This window comes from Gymnoscopelus braueri, assembly GCF_963280865.1.
Source record: "Gymnoscopelus braueri genome assembly, chromosome: 24".
NCBI lineage: Eukaryota > Metazoa > Chordata > Actinopteri > Myctophiformes > Myctophidae > Gymnoscopelus > Gymnoscopelus braueri.
The window spans coordinates 4,917,275-4,941,743 of record NC_137626.1 but is presented as its reverse complement, the minus strand read 5'-3'; the positions used below and the strand labels follow the sequence as shown (position 1 = coordinate 4,941,743).

At 39.7% G+C, this 24,469-nt stretch overlaps 1 protein-coding gene across 1 annotated transcript; it reads left to right on the top strand.

Annotated features, from left to right (window-relative positions):
• Positions 1 to 3,718: 3,718 nt before the first annotated feature.
• On the top strand, positions 3,719 to 23,724 carry LOC308080750 (thiamine transporter 1-like). Its single transcript, XM_080422709.1, has 7 exons — positions 3,719 to 3,998; positions 8,726 to 9,052; positions 12,778 to 13,008; positions 17,369 to 17,633; positions 19,935 to 20,127; positions 21,521 to 21,662; positions 22,737 to 23,724. The coding sequence occupies exons 1-7, from the start codon at positions 3,798 to 3,800 to the stop codon at positions 22,917 to 22,919; spliced, it is 1,542 nt and encodes a 513-aa protein (XP_080278835.1). The 5' UTR covers positions 3,719 to 3,797; the 3' UTR covers positions 22,920 to 23,724.
• The last annotated feature ends 745 nt before the right edge of the window (positions 23,725 to 24,469 follow it).

Genomic DNA, 24,469 nt, shown 5'->3' with positions numbered 1-24,469 from the left:
AGTAATTATTACACTCAATTTAGTCTATGATCATTAATAAGTTGTATTACATTATTGCCAGACCCAGGGGGTCAGGCCTACATGAGGCTTTGTCGGTCCCCTTTTCATCCATATATGGATGAAAACGTTTTCTAACATGTCCCTCTTTTTGATTAGCCAAGCTTAGCGTGACGTAGTTTACAAAAGTAGTAGTAGTAGGCGAGAATTAGCAAACTGGACATTTAGACTGAATGTTTCCTTTATCCCCATCTTGCGCTAATGCACGCAACTGTTTTGCCAGGTTTTATTTTTGTTGTTTCTCATAAGCGCGCATCCGTTGTCCGTCAACAACACAGTAGTCTGTGCCTTGACTTCAGTGTGCTGACGCCCCCCCCGCCCCCCCCATTGCGCTTCAACAATATGGGATAAGGCAGTTCGCAATAAGCAATCCCCCCCCCCATGTTTACAGTACATATGTGTTTTATTGATACTAGTGTTGATGATGTCTTGTATATTATTGTATGTCTTTAATTGCCTCGATGAATTGAACACACAGGACCACAATGGAAAGTTATCCTTTTAGCATGATTGTATAATCGTACCACTGTACTATTTGCAAACTGTTAATAAAGTTTGTTTGGTTGCTACTATATATGTCTATGAAATTAATTCAAGGACCCCAACGGAAACAAGTCCGCAGGACTTTTTTGTCCGGACCTTTTAGACAAAAGCATTATAAATGTAACTGTGTTGTTTTACATTCTTTTGCCTAATAAAAATTTCAATCAATCAATCAAAGATGTGTCAGCCTGACCCATTGAAATTCAATTACAATCAATCTATCTTACAGAACTTGTTTCCTGTTTCCCAGAACATTCTGGTACAAAAACCAAACTCTGAACTGTCTGGAAACAGTTCTGTTGAAAACAATGTTTCCTCTTAGCCCTAGGTGGTGAGTCTTGGTAAGTCAAGGGGCAAAATAGCAGCTACCGCACACTGCGCACAGCGCCCTTAATTAACATATAAACACAAGCCCAGATGCTAAATATGCTGACGAGTCTTGTGTCTTAAGTGTTTCCAGTCAGTGCAGGTCGCAAAATGTTTGCGCATATGATGGTGGCATTTTTACTTCATTACCGACTGAGACCTGGCGATAAGACACGTAAAATAGGGGCCTCAGTCTTAAAGGTACAGTACTGCACCATAGTTGCCAGTGGAAAAGTTAGAGAGGAGCCCTGTCTGATTTGAAATGACTACTGATTGATTTGATGGGTTCAGTTTCTGTCATATTGTATTTACATGTCCATGTGTCAAGTTACTTCGGCTAATAGTTGGAACCTGGATCCCAATTTTAATCTATGCTATTAAATATATTGAATGAATGAATATAATGAATGAATTATTGAGTGTGTGTGTGTGTGTGTGTGTGTGTGTGTGTGTGTGTGTGTGTGTGTGTGTGTGTGTGTGTGTGTGTGTGTGTGTGTGTGTATCTATATTTAAGAAACTCATGTTTTGTACTGTTTTACTGTTTTGAGAAGTGTATTATGTGAGAAATGTACACACTGCACCACTGACAACGGTATCCCCTCGGCAGGACAAGATGGAATGTGGATGGGGAAAGTAGATTGGAGAAGTACTTAACTTAAACTACTTAATATTAGTCAGACCCTGCAGTCATATGTATTGTAAATTATTTTGGGTTTTATTCACTTTTACTATAAATTATCTTATTAACCACACATTTCATATGGTAGAATTTTACAGCGTCTATGTTATGTGACACACCCAATGGGGCACCATAGGACCACAATGGAAACAAGCCCCCGGGGCTTCTTGTGTTATCCTTTTAGCATTATTGTATAACTGTACCTCTGTACTTTTTTGCAAACTGTTAATAAAGTATTCAATCAATCAATAAAACCATTTCAAATATTTAACTTGTTATATATTGTTTCCTCATGAATCATTTTTTATGATTTATTACGGTAATTATTACACCTAAAGGAATGGCTATGATCACTGTTAAGTCGTGTTATATTATTAGAGTGTGATGTGATAGCATATTAAAGCCTATGTAAAGCCCTATAGCACACACACATGTGAGATGTTTCATTATTATGCAATAAATCTGATTGATAATTATCAGGAAGGTGAAACATAAGCCATTGAGGACTTAACATTAATACATTTTGGATGTGTGGAATAATAAAGTCTGCAGTGCTGGCAGGTGTGTGCCTGGCCTGGCACCCTGCAACTTTGTTGACTTTGTGTATGCTCCAAGCAGCAACACTGGTGGAAAGATGCCACATTTGTCCCTTCAGGATATATAATATCTGATCTAAGCTTAAAACGCATCTCACCATGACACGTTGTGAGCTTGTAGATCTGCTATTTTCTTTGTTTGCCTGTAATGACATGCCCAAAATAAAAATTGTAATAATTTAAATTGATTTAGTTGGATTAACTGTTGCACTCCTAGATGTTTTGTTCTCTACAGGTCAGGAAGGTCACATAGTACTGTTACTGTATAGAAACAATGGACAGTACCCGAGACCAACAGTGGGGGGCAGCAACACGCCAACTGGCGTCTAAACAGACTCTGGTGTGTTGACTGACTGACTGTTGTGTTGACGCTTTAATTACTTTCCATCACTGCTTCTAATGAGCACGTTGGTCAGGTTTCTTTGTGTTGCCATTAGCCATGACGCTCGTCGTCTGTCACGAGCGTTCATTGCTGAATTTCAACCTGGTTTTGGCTTTTTCTCCATTTACAACCCGTGCATCTACCTAAACGTTCAGATTTCAAATCTAAAGTGCTTACCCCACGGTCACGGATGTTTCAATTTTAACCGGGTGGGTCTAAGTACCCGTATCTTACGTATTGTTTAATAAAAAGCATTTTTAATCCGATTGGCGGCCATTTTCTCATAGAGTTATAATGTATCAGCGTGCAATACACCTCCCAACCGATAGAGTCGCGTTGTTGAAAGCATACGGAGAAAATTCAAAGAAAATGGTCACTGATCGGATTAAAATGCTTTTTATTGAACAATACGGAAAATACGGGTACTTAGACCCACCCGATTCAAATTGTATCATCCGTGGCCATGGGGTCATTACTTTTTTATTTGAAATCTGAACGTTTATGTAGATGTACAGGTTGTTAATGGAGAAAGTGCCAAAACCAGGTTGAAGTTCCGCCACGACTGTCTAGTCATGATATGACAGTCATGTTTCAGGGCTATGTTGTCATATACAGTTCACACAAAACCGTCACATTTGATTAGCCAGTCGGAGCGGAAACAACTCTACGTCATCAGGTGGCCGGAACCAACGACCCAACTACCGGAACCACCATTCTTCTTTCCCTTTTTTTCTAAACCGGATCACACGGTTAGTAGTTTGAGAACGAATACCAGGCTTTCCTCCGAGGTGGAAAGTCTGGTCAGGAATGTAGAAGAGAGAGAGTAACGTCACGCTTTGATCTTGCCGCAAAGTGGGCCGCTTTGGGCTATAGTTCCAAACATTGGAACTATCTCATTGAGATTGAACGAGCATTTCCGCATTCCATTCTTACGGAGTGGAGGAGTCAACGCTAGTGTCGTCACTCTCATATTAGATCACGCTGGGTCTGGTGACGCGAGGTTACATTTGATTGGCCGGTTAGGAGAGGCGTGTCGTCCGCTCGTCATTTCCACGCGACGGCGGACGGGTCAGACGGAGTGGAGTGGACTACAAACACAAGGAAGGAGCAAGGTGGAGGAGGAGGTCGTGAATGAAACTAAGATGAGGTGAAGAGACAGAGGACAGAGAAGTGAATGAATGTGTTGTGTGCCGGCATGTCTTCATGGCTGTGTCCCACCGGCATGTCTTCATGGCTGTGTCCCACCGGCATGTCTTCATGGCTGTGTCCCACCGTGCTGCTGTGTGTCTACGGCTTCTTCTCCAGCCTCAGACCCTACGAGCCTTTCCTCACCGCCTTCCTCCTGGAAGAGGACAAGAACCTCACTCTGACACAGGTATTACATTGATAATAATAATAATAATAATAATGATGATTAATAAGGAGAGGACAAGAACCTCACTCTGACACAGGTATTAAATTGATAATAATAATAATAATAATAATAATAATAATAATAATAATGATTAATAATGAGAGAACAAGAACCTCACTCTGACACAGGTATTAAATTGATAATAATAATAATGATTAATAAGGAGAGGACAAGAACCTCACTCTGACTGACACAGGTATTAAATTGATAATAATAATAATAATAATAATATTGATTAATAAGGAGAGGACAAGAACCTCACTCTGACACAGGTATTAAATTGATAATAATAATAATAATAATAATAATAATAATAATAATAATGATTAATAATGAGAGAACAAGAACCTCACTCTGACACAGGTATTAAATTGATAATAATAATAATGATTAATAAGGAGAGGACAAGAACCTCACTCTGACTGACACAGGTATTAAATTGATAATAATAATAATAATAATGATGATTGATAAGGAGAGGACAAGAACCTCACTCTGACACAGGTATTAAATTGATAATAATAATAATAATAATAATAATAATGATTAATAAGGAGAGGACAAGAACCTCACTCTGACACAGGTATTAAATTGATAATAATAATAATAATAATAATAATAATAATAATAATAATGATGATTAATAAGGAGAGGACAAGAACCTCACTCTGACACAGGTATTACATTGATAATAATAATAATAATAATAATAATAATAATAATAATGATGATTAATAAGGAGAGGACAAGAACCTCACTCTGACACAGGTATTAAATTGATAATAATAATAATAATAATAATAATAATAATAATGATGATTAATAAGGAGAGGACAAGAACCTCACTCTGACACAGGTATTAAATTGATAATAATAATAATGATTAATAAGGAGAGGACAAGAACCTCACTCTGACACAGGTATTAAATTGATAATAATAATAATAATAATAATGATGATTAATAAGGAGAGGACAAGAATCTCACTCTGACACAGGTATTAAATTGATAATAATAATAATAATGATGATTGATAAGGAGAGGACAAGAACCTCACTCTGACACAGGTATTAAATTGATAATAATAATAATAATGATCAATAAGGAGAGGACAAGAATCTCACTCTGACACAGGTATTAAATTGATAATAATAATAATAATGATTAATAAGGAGAGGACAAGAACCTCACTCTGACACATTGATTAAATTGATAATAATAATAATGATTAATAAGGAGAGGACAAGAACCTCACTCTGACACATTGATTAAATTGATAATAATAATAATGATTAATAAGGAGAGGACAAGAACCTCACTCTGACACAGGTATTATAATAACAATAATAATAATAATTAATAAGGAGAGGACAAGAACCTCACACTGACACAGGTATTATTATAATAATAATAATAATAATAATTAATAAAGAGAGGACAAGAACCTCCCACTGACACAGGTATTATAATAATAATAATAAGGAGAGGACAAGAACTACATTTATAGCCTTGGATCAAGACTGTCATAGATGTATTTTATCGAGCCTGACTTTTACTTTAGTATCTATGATTTGCAAATGTAAAAATCGATAAAATACATATATGATAGTCTTGATCCAAGGCTAATACATTTATTAAGACTCTGCGACGCGTGTCTAAATGAAAAGAACAGTATTTATAGAGGGACACTATCACTCTCCAAGTTTACAGCTAGAGCACCACCTGAGCAGTCAGGGCATCTCAATTTTAAATTGGCTATTTCGTTTTTCCTAAAAAAAAAACCCAAAGAAAACTAAATAAAAACAATGTATGGTGTGGAAAATGGTCTGAAGTAGCCTTGGATCAAGACTCATAGATGTATTTTATCGGGCTAACTTTTGCTTTCATTTCTTAGTATTATATTGAGTCTGACTTAAAGTCAGGCTTGATAAAATACATCTACGCTAGTCTTGATCCAAGGCTAGGTCTGAAGTAATGTAAAGTATACTTGATTTGATTTTGGAAAAATACATTTGAAATGATTTGAACATGAACTATACATCATAATCAGACCTACAGTTACCCTTCAGCTTCTTGTTTATGCCATAATGACTGGATAATATACACAGGTTTTCTAGAGATTTGTGTCAATTGTAGAAATACAAGGCGTTAAATGTCATTACAAATGATTATATGAATATAAATGTATGCATTTGTTATTAGATGTACATTTATATTATTGGATCAGGCAGTGCTCGAAGAACTGAGAATAAAGGTGCTGTACGTGATATATTTTAATAACAAAAAAAGTGTCTTGTTAAGAATGAGGTTAAAGCTCTATATTGTGTTTGTTCAGTAACAGGGGTCTCCGCAGCTCTTTAGTAAACAGAACATACTAGTATATTATACACTTTCAGGTGGGTTACCAATGTCATTCAGACAGGAGAGAGAACCCCTCAACGATCTCAATGATTTCAGCGGTTACAATTCCTAACATGCAAACATAACCCGCTTTAATTACTTCAGTCTATATTAGTAGCTTAATGACTAGTATTACATTTCTATTGTCTTTTTTATGTCTTTTAATGTATTTGTATTTAAGTTCATAAAGGTAAATATATTAAATATAAAGTTAAATGTATCTAAATGCATTGGAAATTAAATAAAAATGTTACTTTTCAGAATTCCAATTAAAACATGGCAAATAGTAGCAGATCTACAAGCTCAAAACGTGTCGCATTTTTGAGCTTGTAGGTCGGCTATTTTCGCTACTTTTGTGTGACATACATTGAATGGCAAAGTACGGCATTCATTTAAATTACCAAAAAAAACGGAGATAAGAGGTCTCACGATGCGACACGTTGTGAGCTTGTAAATCTGCTATTTTAAAACCTTTTATACATTTTAGATATATTTTAGACACAATGATAACTTGTGAAACGGGACATTCTGCATAACGAGTACTTTCACTTTAGGTACTTAAAGTATATTTTGATGCCAATACTTTTGTACTTTTACTCAAGTAAATTTTGATTACCGGACTTTTAGTTGTAAGAGAGTATACCTGCATTGCAGTATTATTGATACTTTTACTTAAGTAAAACATTTGAGTACTTTTTCCACCTAACAATGTATTTTGTGTATTTATATGAAGAGCTAGAGCGATTGGGAGACCCATTACTCAACACACACACTCCATACGCATACAGCAATGATTACTATCAGAATATAGAGCTATTTAACATGTGTTGTCCAAGTAAGTCAGTCCTGCACTGCGTTGGGACTTGGAGGTCAAATGTCTTCTCATGTCCTCATCCGTCCATTTTAGCCAGAGTTGGTGATGTTTCTGTGTGCAGTTCTTCACACACAGGATCTACCCAGGCCAGGGTAATCCTTCAAGGAATGTCGTCGGAGCCCTAGAAATCGTTAATCCCCAAATAATGAAGTGCCCCATAAGAGAAGGTTTTTACGGCTCTAGCAGTGATTTTTCAACCATTTTAATTTCAAGGACCCCCAGTTTGACATGCATTAGGCTACGGACCCCCATTTAATGGCATTTCTATCTCTGGCACTGCCATTTATATTGTAAAATCAATGTTAATTTAACTCGGGTCCATTTGGTTCTATTTGTACACTCAGAGTTACAGCCACATTAGGGTCCATTTGGTTCCTAACTATCACAAATCTTTCTGGGGACCCCTCAAGGACCCCTGGGGGTCCCCGGACCCCACTTAGAGAACCGCCACACTAATCTACGGCCGCCCCCAAATTTACTTTTTTACCTATAAGTGAGGCGACATACTAAAGCCTATACAACTTGTGCTATAACCACGCCCCCCTTCTGTAGCCAACGCGGAAGTGCCTCTGCCTATAACAACTACAGGCTATTTTTTGAGCCTGTATGGTTTTTGACCGCATGGTTCGCTTGGGCCGACTCGGCGCCGCCCGAGTCATGTACCGATAGGGACAGAATAGTAAATCATGTTTTGGCGAGAGCGCTTGCCCCAACTGCCACTCAAAGTGGCTACTGGCCAACAGTGGTGGAAAAAGTACTCAAATTCTTTACTTAAGTAAAAGTATCAATACTGCAATATAAAAATACTCTGTTACAAGTAAAAGTCCAGAATTAAAAATGTACTTGAGTAAAAGTACAAAAGTATTGGCATCAAAATGTACTTAAAGTACCAAAAGTAAAAGTACTAAATATTTGAAAATAGCCGATCTACAAGCTCACAACGCGTCGCGATGCGACGCGTTGTGAGCTTGTAGATCTGCTATTTTCAAATAGCCTATGTATAAAATAGGGCTGAAGTGGTTCATATATCATAGTTTATATCTGAAAAGTAACTAGTAACTAAAGTTTTCAAATAATTGTAGTGGAGTAAAAGTACAACATTTGCCTCTGAGATGTAGTGGAGTAGAAGTAAAAAGTATTGGAAATTGGAAATACTCAAGTAAAGTACAAATACCTCAAAATTGTACTTAAGTACAGTACTTAAGTAAATGTACTTAGTTACTTTCCACCACTGCTGGCCAATCACAGCGCGTCCTTGCACAAGCGTATTGGCCAATCGCAGCGCGTCCTTGCACAAGTGGTGTAGGTTTTGGGATCACGCATAAACGAGTCCTGTCGAGCTCATATTCGCTCTCTCACCCACCCCGAGGAATTAATTCAAATCCCCTGTTGTTTCTTTCACCCTTTTTTCCCAGGTTGTGAACGAGATCTACCCGGTATGGACGTACTCCTACCTGGCGCTGCTGTTCCCCGTGTTCCTGGCCACGGACTTCCTGTGCTACCGGCCCGTCCTGCTGCTGCAGGCGGCCAGCCTGGTGGCCACCTACTCGCTGCTGCTGGCGGCCCGGGGCGTGGCCGCCATGCAGCTGCTGGAGCTGTTCTTCGGCCTGGCCACGGCGGCCGACGTGGCCTACTACTCCTACGTCTACAGCGCGGTGGAGCCCGCCCGCTACCAGAGGGTGACGGGCTACTGCCGCGGCGTCTCGCTGCTGGGCTCGGCCGCGGGCTCCCTGCTGGGGCAGGTACGGTTACAGCGCAGTTGGTGGGACAATGAATGAAGCAGGGTTCCCAACACAGTGGTGTAAAGTAACTGAGTAAACTTAAAGGTAGGGTAAGTGATATTTTTGGGTTAACCCATTAAGACCTGAGAAGATTCTAGAAATGTCTTCTAAATCCTAACAATTTTTTGAAAAAAAAAAACAATTTTTTTTTCCCTCGATTTTTCAAAAATAGCAGATCTACAAGCTCGTAGCGCGGCACTCGGTGCCGCGCTATGAGCTTGTAGATCTGCTATTTTTGAATAGCCTAAGAAATCTGAAGTGACACAGATGCGTTCCAGGTATCAATGGGTTAAAACAAAAAAGTATTTTGTTAAAAGGTTAAAATACTATATTCTGATAGTAATCATTGCTATAGAGTGTTTGTTCAGTAACAGGAGTCTCCCCGTCTCTCCAGCTCTTTAATAAACAGAAAATACATTTTTCGGTAGGTGTCAAAATCTCAGCCAATCAGGAGAAAGTACCCATTTTTAAGCTTAATTTGTATAGTGTTCCAGTTCCAATTTTGCCTGCTCATTTCTTAGTGTCATCACTTCCCATTTCACTTGTTTAATCTGTATCCTGATTGAGTTCTCTGTCCTGATTGGATAAAAATTGGAAATGAAACTGAAACTGAAACGAAAATGCATTTTCTGTTTAATAAAGAGCTGGAGAGACAAGGAGACTCCTTTTACTGAACAAACACTCTATAGCAATGAGTACTATCAGAATATAGAGCTATTTAACACTTATTTTAACCAAAGCAAATCACTTACCCTACCTTTAACTCATTCAGTGCCAATGAAATAAAAAAATAATTGCGAACGGTACCAGCAATTTTTTTCTATTTTCTTATACCTTTTTCAAGTAGTCACAGAAAATGTATCTCCAGTATAATGGATCCCCTGATGGGTGCTAATCACTGACGGTTGCACTGTGTGGTTTCTCAAATGTCAACGAGGTCATTGGACCAAAGTGCTCAGGAGCCGAGATGCAGCCTTTTTCAGTAATAAGTTAAACAAGAAGTGAATGGAGCAGCAAATCTTCAAATGATGATATCTTGGGTTCTGAAAAACACGTGAAACGCTGCATTTTGCGCCATTGCGGTAAAACACGTGAAACGCGTCAATGGCACTCAATACAATTTTGAGGTATTTTTACTTTACTGGAGTATTTCCAATGCTCCCATGGAAAGGTGCCACGTTTGTCCCTTCAGTATAAGGCCCGTGCAATACGGCAAGTGGAAGCTGGTGTTCCGTTACGCATAGTGGCAGCGTTATTTGGTGTCCGCCCTGGTACCATTTACAAACTTAGGACCAAGTGAGACTTTCACGTCTGTGAGACTGGTGAAGACACAACGGTACCAAAGACAGACGTCGGTCAAAGTTGCAGGACCCCATGCTCAGGTTGCCAGTCACACACCCGTGACTGGCACACACCTGCCTGCAAATGGTACCAGGGCTGACACCAAATCATTTGTAATCTGCGTAACGGAACACCAGCTTCCACTTGCCCTATTGCGCAGGCCTTATCCTGAAGGGACAAACGTGGCGTCTTTCCATGGGGGCAGTGTTGCCGCTTGGAGCATCAACACAAACTCAACAAAGTTCAGCTCACACACACCTGTGACTGGCACACACCTCTCGGAAGGGCAGGTGTGTGCTGGCAGGTCGCTCGAAACGAGAGTGATTACCGACAGAAGCATATTGGGGGGATTTTGGCAAATGTTTGAGGGGCGCTGCCCACACGTTTAGCTGTGTTGCTCATTCCACGAATGCCCGATCAGTCCAAGCTGTACCGTAGTCGTTGTAAAGGTGGCTATTCAAGGATAAAAAAATTATATAAAACACAATACCAATTGATATTATTGAAGGGGACAAATAATCGACCGAAGTTAAGTTTCCGAAAAACAAAAACAAAACGTTGTAGTGGGATCATTAATGGTGTAGTTCAGGGGTCTTCAACAGGGGGTCCGGGACCCCTAGGGGGTCCTCAGAGTTACTGCCAAATCTTTGTGTGATATACTTTTTTTCCTTAACTTGAACCCTAGCATCCCTATTCTGAAGAGAACTTTAGCCAAAAATAGCAGATCTACAAGCTCACAACGCCTCGCGCTGCGAGGCGTTGTGAGATTGTAGATCTGCTATTTTTGGCAAAGAGCTATAGGTGTAGAGGGAAAAAAGAGCAGACCAAGTAAACAAAAAGTTTAATCTGAAATACAATTTTATACAATATAGAGGGGTCCCTGCTTCATCTGTCTCAACTAGGGGGTCCTTGGGCTGAAAACGTTGAAGACCCCTGGTGTAGTTCATGGGGTTTTAATATATGTTATTAGGGTAAATATTTATGTATTTGTATTATTTGTTAATCTACCCCTTGACATGGTGGAGTCCAAACTACTGTAATTGCCTCCAGCTGAGTCTAAAAAGCTGCCGGCAACAAAACAGATTAAAATTGAATAAATAATGGACCTTGATATGAAAAAGGACCATGTCTCTTATTTGAATTTCACAAATAGAGTGTGGAGTTTGCCAAGTTCCAACTAACTAGATGCTGCGCACAGCTGCTGCCTCTCAAAGGGTTAAGAGCTGGGTTACAAAAAGACCCGCCCCCACCTGCCTCTGATTGGCCTACCGAACTTCCGCTTCTGTGACGCACACGACAGCCCTGCAGAAGCAGGAAGCGCGCCCGAGATACGAACGCTTCAGAGCCGAACGAGGCGTCTACCTTTATATGTCTATGGAATAGACCATATTCACACAGCGGCCATTTTGGAATGTAACATTGAACATTGGTTCCATTTGTACACTCTCAGAGTTATGGGGGTCCTTGAAATCGAAAAAAAGTTTGAGAACCACTAGTGCTACACGAAATGGAACGGAGCCTTCATTAGAAGCATTGGTAACACCTGTGAAGGAAGTAAGGAAGTAAATAACCAATTTATTTCCGATACGGCTGCTGTGCATAGAGCCAATCGGCCCTCAGGTCTAAATGTGTTACTGTCGTCCCCCCCCCTCCTCTCTGGTAGGGCTGGTGAATTAATATTCGAATTTCCAATATTCCTCGAATATGGGGAAAATATGTATATTCGAATATAAAAATGTATATTCAAATATTTAAAAAAATATATATATATTTATTTGTTATGTTTATTTGACAGGGACAATACAAAAAACAAATCAAGTTATAAAAACAAACAAAATATGTTTTATTGGATCCGAGTAGTGCTGCACAATTAATCAAAAAGAGTTCGTGATCTCGATTCAGACACCTATGCAATCTCGATTTTAAATTATGGCGATTTTTTTTTTTTCAATTACTTTTTTTTTTTTTTTGCTTAATGTTTTTATATTTCCAAGATAATTGTGTGAGAATCGTGTGAGAATCCCGATCTCAATTCTTATGGAGGAAAATCGTGATTCACATTTGAGCAAGAATCGTGCAGCACTAGATCCGAGCACTCGATACATAGTTTTTTGTATTGTTTCTGTCAACAAAAAAATATATAGTTTTTTGTATTGTTTCTGTCAACAAAAAAATATATATACATATATATATATTTTTTTTTTAAAACATATTTTTTTATAATAATAATAATAATAATGTTCGAATATATTCGAATATCTGCCAATTTTTAAGTTTTCTAAGTTTTTTAAGTATATTGAAATATAATTTCTGAGGAAAAGTTGACAGCCCTCCTCTCTGGACAGGTGCTGGTGTCCGTGCTCCACGTTCCTCTGTACTACCTGGTCGTCCTCACCCTGGCGTCGGCCGCCACAGCCTTCCTGGCGCCCTGGTTCCTGCCCGTGGCCAGCCAGAGCTTGTTCTTCCACAAGGGCCCCCCGGGGACGGGCGAGGGGGCGGAGCCTCGGGGCCCCGGGGGCCACGCGGAGGACGAGGAGAGTAAAGTGCCTCTGAGTCTAGAGGACGGCGTGACGGCGGTGAGTGACTCGTTTGTTTAACCCATTGAGTGCCAAAAACGGTCCGCATGGCGCGTTGTGTGCCAAAAACGGATATGACCGTTTTTGGATTTTTTTTAATATATATATATTTTTTTCCTTCACAGCACCAGGAGATATAATTTTTCGAAGATTTAGACTCCAATCCACTTCCTGGTTAACTTATGACTTCAAAAGCCTGTATCTCGGCTCCTGTGTACTTTTTCTTTTTATTATGTATTTTTGACTATTTTCGACTATTTTCAACTGGCTGCAACTGTGGAACGGATTACCGAATGTTTTTAATTTTTCCCCCCCGATTGTACGAGACCTCTATGTGTGTAATGAGGGAATCACCGTGAGGACGGTGATCACTGAAAATATTTTGTGACTACTTGAAAAAGGTTCAAAAATTGTTAAAAATCCAGGCACTGACTGTACCCTGTTTTAAAAAAAACCTGGCACTCAATGTGTTAAAAAGTGATATTTTGATATTTTCACTGCTTCCTAAGTTTATTGTATTTTTTTTCATGGAATTCCTTTTGATTTTTATGAATTCATTTTGAAAAATTATAGATTTTCCTCCTGGAAAATCTTAATGTTGCTTTTTCCCTTTTTTTGGAGGGGAAAATCCTTTGAAATATTTACCGGAGACCCATCCATACAAATGGACTTACGGGTCCATTTGGTTCCATTTGTACACTCCCAGAGTTATGGGGGTCCTTGACATTAAAAGGTTTGAGAACCGGTGATCTAGGAATAAATAAAAATGCCATTAATAATTGTTAATGTGCAGCTACAAATGATAATGTAAATAGTAGAGTAAGAGTATGAAACAGTCGTGCAACATCAACTGAAGCAATCAAAATATGACTGTAAATTAAATATCATTATGTGATAAATTACGGGGTATCGGATTGGCATTCCAGCATTTTAGGCCAGGGGTCTTCAACAGGGGGTCCGGGACCCCTAGGGGGTCCTCAGAATTACTACAGGGGGTCCGCCAAAATCTTTGTGTGATATATTGTTTTCTTCCTTAACCACTTGAACCCTAGCATCCCTATTCTGAAGAGAACTTTAGCCAAAAAATAGCATAGACACACACACGGCTATTTTTTGGCAAAGAAGTATAGGTGTAGTGGGGGGAAAAAAGAGCAGACCAAGTAAACAAAAAAAAGTTTAATCTGAAACCGAATTTTATACAATATAGTGGGGGTCCCTGCTTCATCTCTCTCTCAACTAGGGGGTCCATGGGCTGAAAATGGTTAAGACCCCTTTTTTAGGCACTATCGGCAGCTCAAAAGCTCTTAAGGATTTTTTTTTCTCACTTTGTACCCGCTCGTTCATTATGCAGTTCAATGACATCGCATGCTTGCTGGTTGACACATCATCAGAGTGACGACACTGGAAGCTCTTGCAAAATCTCCGCGAGGTCAAAACCAGTTGCTCCATTGCTTCTTCAGGAAGTTGCTTGTTAAATTTCGGTTACAGTTGCCCAAGATATAGGAATGTAGATGAAGCTGACCGAAGGACACACACACACACAACGGAAGAAGCACAAGGGAAACACTGTTAACCGTCGTCGTTCTCTGAGAATGAACCACTTTGTGTGTAATCAATCATGTTTTATTAACGTGGACAGTTCTTATGACACGTTTGATTTGAAATGTGGCCTGGTGTGGTGTGCTCAGAGTAGACAAAACAATATAGTGCAAGTGCACTATATCATCATAAACGTAGCAAATACTATGTACAGCAAAAACCAGGCCTGACCGCCAGCTACATTGCTGCCGAGTCACAGTTAACCCATTAAGAACTGAGATACGATTCTACAAATGTCTTATAAATCATCACAGTTTTCTGAAAACACTTCTCTTGCTATATCAGTGGTGATTAAACTTCAAGGACCCCCACAAAAAAAAAAAATTGGGGCGGACCCCCATCTCAAAATATGTTGTTCCAGGGACCCCCAGAAGGAAAGATCTGAGTTAAATAACGGTTGCTTTAAAAAAATATATATTCAAAGATTTGCACAAATTGTCAAGATTTTTCAAAAATAGCAGATCTACAAGCTCATAGCGCGGCACCATGAGCTTGTAGATCATAATGAAAGTATGAAGCTTGTAGATCATAGTGAAAGTATGATCATAGTGAAAGTATGATCATAGTGAAAGTGAAGCTTGTAGATCATAGTGAAAGTATAAACTAATGGTTTAAGTGGTTACACAGATGCGTCCCCGGTTTTAATGGGTTAAAAGTGTTGCTCAAACAACCACTGCGTCACTGAAGGGTTGAATAGCACAGTGAACCGATGGCGGCAAGAACAAGTTTTTCTTCCTTTCCGGAACGGAAGTGGGGAGAGAAAGAGAAGGGGAAACAAATGGTGAAACAAAAACATATGGTTTAATTGATGCTTCGCAGCATCAGTGGAGTTTGGGGAAAAGAAGTTGAAGCCATGCTCAGCTTCGTTATGTATGTGTATGAGTGTCATGCCCGTGACGAGTAAATTTTATGTAGTTCAACCAAACAAGTGACACATTTTCTATCAATTACAAACCCCATGAAGCCTTGTATGAATTCATGGAGAATTCCTGAGCCATTCATTTGATGACCGGCGTTTGAGAAAATGAGTCCTTTTTTGGTTGAACTACTCCTTAAGTTGACAATTAATTGTCACTCAAATAATTGTGATTAACTATTTAAGGGTGTTTTTTGGCATTGGACATTGGAACATATGAATAAAAACCTATTTTCTGTTTGCCTTTTAGGCTTCATAATAAAAAAATGCACACAGGGTAGATATGACAACTAACGTAAATAATATTACGTCAGGCATTACTGACATATATAATAATGTTATACTTTTTAAAAAATGTACAAAAAATTGCAGAAATAGCTGATCTACAAGCTTACAACACGTTGTGAGCTTGTAGATTAGGCAATGATGTAATAATTGTGACAGACCTAGTAAGGAGTGTCCGGTATCACTTGGTAGCTTCATGAGGATGTTGTCAATAATATCATCACTGATGCTAAGCAAATCCTGACCAATGGTTTTTGATGCTGCTTTCTTTTATTTATGTATGCTTATTAAGCGCCTTCCTGTTATAATTGTTCTAGTAGTGGTTCTCAAACCTTTTCATGTCGAGGACGCCAACATTGATATGTATTTAGCCGAGGACCCCCATCTGAAAATATTCTGTGCCAGTGACCCCCATAAGAGAAAATGTGTGTTAAAAATTATGTTTTTTTTTGTAAAAGAAAAAAATCTATAATAGCCCAGTATAAAATAGGGTTAAAGTGGTTCAATTGTTTATGATGCTATATCAACTCATTTTGCCTGGGACCCCCCTGAAACCCCTTCGAGGATCCCTGGGGGTTCCCGGACCCCACTTTGTGAACCACTGTTTTAATCGACCATAAATTAAGAATTTCAAATCATCCGTCTAGTAAGTACTGGGAGCTGATGGTAGGTGTTAGCCTGGAATCCAGACTGATTGCTACGTTCTGCGTTTTGTTTTGTGAGAAAAAAGAATATTCTGAACATAGGGAATCAGTCTGGATTCCAGGCTACTGTAGGTAGGTGTGGCGCAGAGGTGTAAAGTAACTAAGTACATTTACTCAACTTAAGTAAAAAAAATAAAATCATTCATTCATTCGTCTATAACCAACCTTGCAAGCGATTCCAAGCAAAAAAAGCAGATCTACAGCGCCACCAAGTGCTGCACTATGAGCTTGTAGATCTGCTATTTTTTTTTAAATAAATCGTGAAAATGTGTCAAATCTTTGAATTTATATATATATATATATATATATATATATATATATATATATATATATATATATATATATATATATATATATATATATATATATATATATATATATATATATATATAATATATATATATTTTTAAGCGAACATTTTTAACAAAAATCTTCTTCTGGGGGTCTTTGGAACAAAACACTTTGACATGGGGGGTCCACGGCCAAATACATATAATTTTGGGGGTTCCTTGAGAACCACTGATATAGAAACATACGTTTTTCAAGAAACTGTAGAATTCAGAAGACATTTGTAGAGTCCCCCCAGAAGCAAAGATCTGAGTTACAAATGTTTGCTTTAAAAATATATATATATTTATATTCAAAGATTTGCACACATTTCACAATTTCCCCCCAAAATAGCAGATCTACAAGCTCGTATCGGGCCTTGGTGCCGCGCTACGAGCTTGTAGATCTGCTATCTTTGAATAGCCAAACAAATCTCACCGATGGGTTCCCGATCTTAATGGGTTAAATAAAGTTATTATCATCATTATTATCTGGCTTGTTTTGACTGAGTCCTGTCCCCCCCCCCCAGGTCCCCAACACCAGCCAGGCCACTAGAGGGAGACAACACCACGGCGGCGGCGGCAGGCTGGTGGACGTGCTCCGCCTCCTGTGGGAGGACTTCCTCCAGTGCTACTCGAGTCGCCCCCTGCTGGCCTGGTCGGCGTGGTGGGCCCTGTCCACCTGCGGCTACTTCCAGGTGCTCAACTACGCCCAGGCCCTGTGGGAGGAGGTCCTGCCCTCGCAGCACTCCGACATCTACAACGGCTACGTGGAGACGCTCGCCACGCTGCTAGGTGAGGCCTACACGTGTCCCCGTTGTCATTTAACCCAATTAACCCATTAAGACCGGGGACGCATCTGCGTCTCATTTTAAGATTTCTTTTGGCTATTCAAAAATAGCAGATCTACAAGCTCATAGCGCGGCACCGAGTGCCGCGCTACGAGCTTGTAGATCTGCTATTTTTGAAAAATGTTGAAAAAATATTTTCCATATTTTTTTCAAAAAACGGTTGAGATTTAGATTTTTTTTAAAGAATCGCCTCAGGTCTTAATGGGTTAACAACTCATTCACTGCCAAGAACGTAAGAAACGTAATTTAATAAAAAAAAACGAAATAACTAAAATGTTAGTGAGGGAGAGATCCAGTAGAACTACAAGACAAGTCAGCTTTTTATGTTTGGTTGCACTCGGGTGTTGCGCTCTGAAAATAGCAGATCTGCAAGCTCACAACGCGTCGCGAGCTTGTAGATCTGCTATTTTCAGAGTGCAACCAGGTGTAAAATCATCAGTCATATCGACGCCATGACGGCCGGAAAAATATTTTTTTGTCGACAATCAACTGTAGATTTAGTTGAATAAAATCGTATTACATTTAGTCGACCAACTTCTCAGATGACTAAAATATGACTAAAATTAAATGACATTTTATTCAAAATGGTATAACTAAATCAAAATGAACACTGGAGGCTACGTGTCTTTTGATTGATTGATTGATTGAATACTTTATTAGTCTGATTAGAAATGTAAACGGCACGAGGTACAGTTAGACAATAAGGCTAGAAGGCACAAAACCAGACACAAAAAAAGACACAAAACCAGTCAAGGGGACTTGTTTGTTTCCATTGTGGAAATATATATTCAATTTTCATTTTTCAGTAAAAATAAATAACGGTATGAACTTGTATAGAGTACAGAAGTCCTGACGTCACTCGTTCATCCCATGGTTCGTAAAGTAATTTCTCTATGGAGAATAACATTGTGTCATCATAGAATCGTCTCATATAAGAATTGTGGTCCAAAAATAAACAAACTGTCTTGGCGATATTATCAGGGAGGAGGTTCTGTATCGTTTATGATAGTCAGTCACTTATATTTGATACAGCGAACATTTAACCAATTCGTCGGAAGTAACATTATCGTTTTCTCACCGTCAGTTGATGCTTCATATCCATAAGAGTCAAACCGCCGGGATCATTTTGTTTATTTTTGGAACACAGTTCTTATTTGACGCGATATTAAACACGTCTATGGGAATTCAGAACGGGGGTGGAAAACCGCGAACCAGGTAGGATGTGTTCATTACGTCAGACTTCGGTGCTCTATATCTGCTATTTTTGTACAGCCAAAATATAAAATATGGTTAAATACCTAAGGAAAAACGCGAAATCTTGTCGGTGGCAGGCAATGAGTTAAAGGGATTGTAGGCGATTCAGAGATAAACAAAGGAAAAAAATCCAGCAGTTCGTTTCCCCGACCACCAGGGGGTGACGCACGGAGGACTTCCATAGAGTAAGCAGACTTCTAAACGGGCCATGCCGAATATAGGTTACTTTATTCGGATACAATTCGCGGAACTGCCAGCCCCTGTCGGTTCTCTGAATTTTTATTTTTAAATAGGCTCTTTCGTGACAAATTTACCACATATATGAAGTTAAACAACTAAATTCTATCCAAACGCTTTTTTAAAAGTAAATTATGTGCCTAAAAAACGAAGTTTGAGAGCATTTTAAAACCGAAAGTAAAAAGTTCACACGGACACGGACGCGCACGGATGCGCACATGCGTGCGTGAATTTACGCACCGGATACCCGGATGTGTAACCTAAATAGTAGGGAAAATACGGATTTCAGAAAGAGGAGTGTTTTTCAATGCAGGAAAACACCCCAGCATCATTATATAGTGGCTGATAGAGGGGAAAAAATGCTAAATATATATATATAGAGGTATTTTTCAAATATAGGCTTAATGTTGCCTACTATACCTTTAAGCTAATCATTTGTGGACCCCCGGGTTGAGAATCACTTTGTATACAGCAGACCTATGGCTGTAGTAACTAGTGCTGCACGATTAATTGAAAAAAGATCGTGATCTCGATTCAGACACCTATGCGATCTCGATTTTGAATAATGACGATTTCTTTTTCAATAAAAAAAAAAGTTTTTCTTTTTTTTTTTGCTTAATATTTTTATATTTACAAGAGAATTGTGTGAGAATCGTGATCTCAATTCTTATGGAGGAAAATCGTGATTCACATTTGAGCAAGAATCGTGCAGCCCTAGTAGTAACCGAGGTTTTTGTCCTTGCTCTCTCCACAGGGGCGTTGGCGGCGTTCGCTGTGGGCTACGTGCAGGTGTCCTGGGCCGTGTGGGGGGAGCTGGCCCTGTGCGTGTTCTCTGTGGTCATGGCCGCCTCGGTCTACGTCATGGACCTGGTGAGGAACATCTGGGTGTGCTACGGCTCCTACGTCCTCTTCAGGGCCACGTACATGCTGCTCATCACCATCGCCACGTGAGTTAACACAATACAACCCTCTCTCCACCCATGTGGTCTTCAGTTCAGCACATTAAAGGTTTAATGACATTCACTTTTACACCACATTCAAAGTCTTTGTCCTGGTCCTTCAAAAGTGTACAAAAAGTTTTAAGTGAAAATTCCATTCCAGTGATCAATGGCAGGTGTTTTTCTCTCACATTTCTAAAGCCTTTTCAACTGCAATGAAAAAAGAAATCTTTGCCTGCGGGTGTCGCTGGTGAGGGATTTTGCCTGTCAATCATCGCCTCTGCTCCGCCCCCCCCCCCAAAGGAAAGGATAGGGGAGGGGAGGGGCGAGGAGGAGAGTGGGCGGGATTAAGCGACTGTGACCTCACTGTCGAAGGGCCAAGCTCAGATTACTTTTCAGCCTAATTATTCAGAAAACCCCAGACCACAGAAAATCCACTGAATATTCAAAGTTCAGGTTTTTTGGGTGTAATTGAGGTCATAAAACCCCAAATAAAACATTGAAAATAAAAAAAAGTGAAAATGAATGTCATCGAACCTTTAAGACCAGGGAACGTGTCTGTGTCATTTTTTGATTTTAGCTAAAAAAAGCATTATTTTACACTTTGGCTATTCAAAAATAGCAGATATACAAGCTCATAGCGCGGCACCAAGTGCTTGTTGAATTATCAAACGGCAGTGTTTTGTTTTGTGTTGTAAGTAGGGCACCGTTACAACTCACATTTACTGTAGCAGATGTTTTGGAAATATGTTCTTCCGATTGTTAAATCGTTTAGCTAATGGTGTATAGCAAAAATAAAATACATTTAACCCATTTAGACCTGTTACACCTATACGCCGTTATACCTTTCAAGCTGGGAAAGCCTCTGTCATTTTTGCTATATTCGTTGTCGGGCAGAAACCTCTCTAACGTTTTGTGTTTTTTTGTAAATGAATGTCTGATTTTATCCATATACAGCGTCACACAAAAGCAACAAAAGCAGCAGATCGCGCCGCATTTTTTAGCTTGTAGATCTGCTACTTGTGCTATTTAATCCTGAAAAGTAACAGTTTTGCACTTAACGATTCTTAAAAATGTTTTCTAAATCCTAACAGTTTTTTAAAAGAAAAAAGATTTTTCAAGATTTTTCAAAAATAGCAGATCTACAAGCTCATAGCGTGGCACTCGGTGCTGCGCTATGAGCTTGTATATCTGCTATTTTTGAATAGCCAAAGAGATCTAAAGTGACACAGATGCGTTCCAGGTCATAATTAAAAATAAATGTTTTTTAAACGTTTTTCAGATCTTTTTTAAAACTCTGCCTCAGATCTAAATGGTTTAATTAATAAATCCAGACAGGTTGATCACTACTGATCCCAATCTGACATTACGTCCTCTTGTTTTTGTTTTTTTTCCCCTGCAGATACCAGATAGCGGCTAGCTTGAGCATGCAGCGCTACGCCCTGGTGTTTGGAGTGAACACCTTCGTGGCTCTGCTGCTGCAGTCGCTGCTCACCTTGGTGGTGGTGGACTCTGCTGGCTTAGGCCTGGACGTCTTTACCCAGGTGAGACTCTGCAGGCTTATAATAATCTTACTATAGCAACCAGATACAGGAAGTCTGACCTCTTTATCACATGACCGAGGTTGGGAGGATGTGACTAAAGGTTAGGGCCGCAAAGCAAAGCGGGGAGGGAGGAGAGGAGCAGAGAGGAGAGGAGAGGCCAGAGAGGCCGGACTTCGCATGACGTGTGTGCAGAGCTATAATTAGGCCAGGTCGCCGTCATGGTTCAGAAATATCTCTTACAGAGCCATGCCACGGAAAAGAAAACTATCTCTGGGCCGTCGGACCCGAAACGCCAAGCGTAAGTGTTTCCTTGGTGCAGGAGAACATCTAAACGCAACACGCTGTAAAAGCAAGAGGGTAAAGCGTAAAAGGACCACAAAAAAAGCCAACTACAAGGACATGCCACAGCCAAAGGAAATTGACTATTTAGAAGGGATGACAAAGGAAATGTTCGAAGAATATGATGAATTAGAGCGCTGCAATAGTGTCTGTGTGCGAAGCATCTCCTGACACCAGGCTTTGGCGTTTTGGGTCTCTTGACCTGTATTTGTTAAACTAGATGTGAGGGCCGCAAAGTGGCCCTGACATCTAGTAATAATAATAATAATACGCTAGATAATCACACTTATCTAGCGCTTTTCATAGTACGCAAAGTCGATTTACGGAACAAAACAAACAACTTTATTAAAGTCTTTCTCAGGCTCAAAAAAAAAAGAAGTCTTTCTCAGGCTCTTTTAGTCAATGTAGCAGCAGCGGACGTTTTGGCCGGAGCCTTCCTCAGTGTACAGATGAATCATTACGCACATTCATTGCTGCTGCTGCTGCTGCTGTGTCAATGCGTTTAAAGAAACATTAAGGTGGATGTGGTGCATGTGTTCTGAGGGGTGTGTGTGTTTGCTAGTGTAAAGAACCGGGGGAAGATGTTGTCATGCAGTTCTTTCATGCACATCGCAGGGCAAACAAAATGAGAAATCCAAAAGAGAGAATTCCCTCTCTTCTTAGAATTCCCTCTCTTCTTTGCCTGCAGTTCCTCATGTACGGCTGCCTGCTGATACTTTGTTTTATGTGTTACAGTTCCTCATCTACGGCTGCTACTTTGCCGCCATCGCCGTGGTCTTCCTCCTGGCGGGACTCTACAGGCTGGCCACCAGGAGGCGCTCTACGCCGCACGTCCCAGACGATGGCCTCGAAGAACCCAGTTCGGACTCCCTGGACCGAGACTCTCCTCCGCTCAGCGACGCCATCTCTAAAACATAACCTCTACGATAAGTGGCAGCCCCCAAGACGTTCTCTTCCTTATCACAGTAGCACCAAAGCCCACATGCACTGGGAAAGGTGGCAATCGGTTACTCAAAGTTAGCGGTCGTGGAGATACGTGGAGAATCCAAAACGTTTGGCTTCTTCTTGGACGCCAGCACAAACGAGTCTCTACATGGTTTCACACGGTAGAGAGTGAACGCTTATTGACGCACAGACAATCTATGTCTAATCTACGAACGTTACAACGCTTGCCTTAGCTCCATGCGCTGTAAAATACAGAAGGCTAATTTCACTCTTAACACATTGATGGCCAAGATAGCATTGATGCGTTCTTTCATTTATTTATTTTTAAATTCCACAAGGGGCGACCTTACACAGCTTTGGAATGATCGATCGTCACTCAGAGAAGTAGAATGTGGATGTGATGTCATCGCAAAAAAACGTCACATCCAATCATCCCAGCGATGGGATCTTCAGAAAAACAGCTGTAACTCAGTTATTTTTTTTTTGCATTGAAAACCACTAGTTTTCAGCGGGCCGAAGCCCCAAAATGGCGGATCGCGGTTGGAACGTTGTCGTTCCTATGGATACACAGATCCCTCCGCTAACCCACGGGGACTATTTTGTTTATGTTTTTGGGACACAATGTCGGTTCCACAGCGTTTTAAATATCATCGGGCGGCCATAGCTGAGTGGTTAGTGAGCCCGCCTAGGGAGCCAGAGGCCCTGGTTGCCCCAGGTACGATTCCAGGCCACGCCAGCATATGTGTCGATGAAATGAAATTTGTCCCTGAGCAAGACTCTTAACCCCTAATTGCTCACAGGCCCTCATTGGAAACAAGCCCGCGAGGACTTTCATGAACGTCCTGTTAAAAGGAATTATCCTTATCCTTATCGGATTGAGGTAATTATACGCTGGCAAGGGGATAGAAAACTATGTTTAATATATTGGCAATCAATGTGTTAAGAGTGTAAACATAGTACATACAAATGTTCCCTTCAATTAGTTTTTTATTTGTACACTTTCAGAGTTGGGTTTTTGCACACTCTGGGTTTTTGTGTATAGTACATCACAGTGACCACATTGGTCCTAAACTCTGATTGGACGTCTTAATGGTGATGTCATTACTCTGATTCAGAGGTAGACAGTAATGTACTTATTTTTTTAACATATTCTAAAATCAGCAGTTCTCCTTTCACTTAAGTATATTTGTGTTCTCAGATACTTTTGGAAAAGCAATATTTAAAGAGTAGCCTACAGTTGTAATAACAATAATAAATTTTATTGTAACGCACTTTATATTTGACACAAATCTCAAAGTGTGACTTGGCATAAAAAGTCAAGAAACTTTATTAGATAGTTGTGCTGTTATCCAGTCAGGAGGAGAATCCATTGAAGTTTGCTTTTTAACCTCTTTTCTTTCAGAACGTGTTCTTCTAAAAGAAAAACATATTCTGAACTGAAGAGGGGATTGGTTAGTACTGTAGGATGTATTCATGTTGAAATGGTTACATCAGGATGTAACTAGAGATGTCCCGTAATGTCG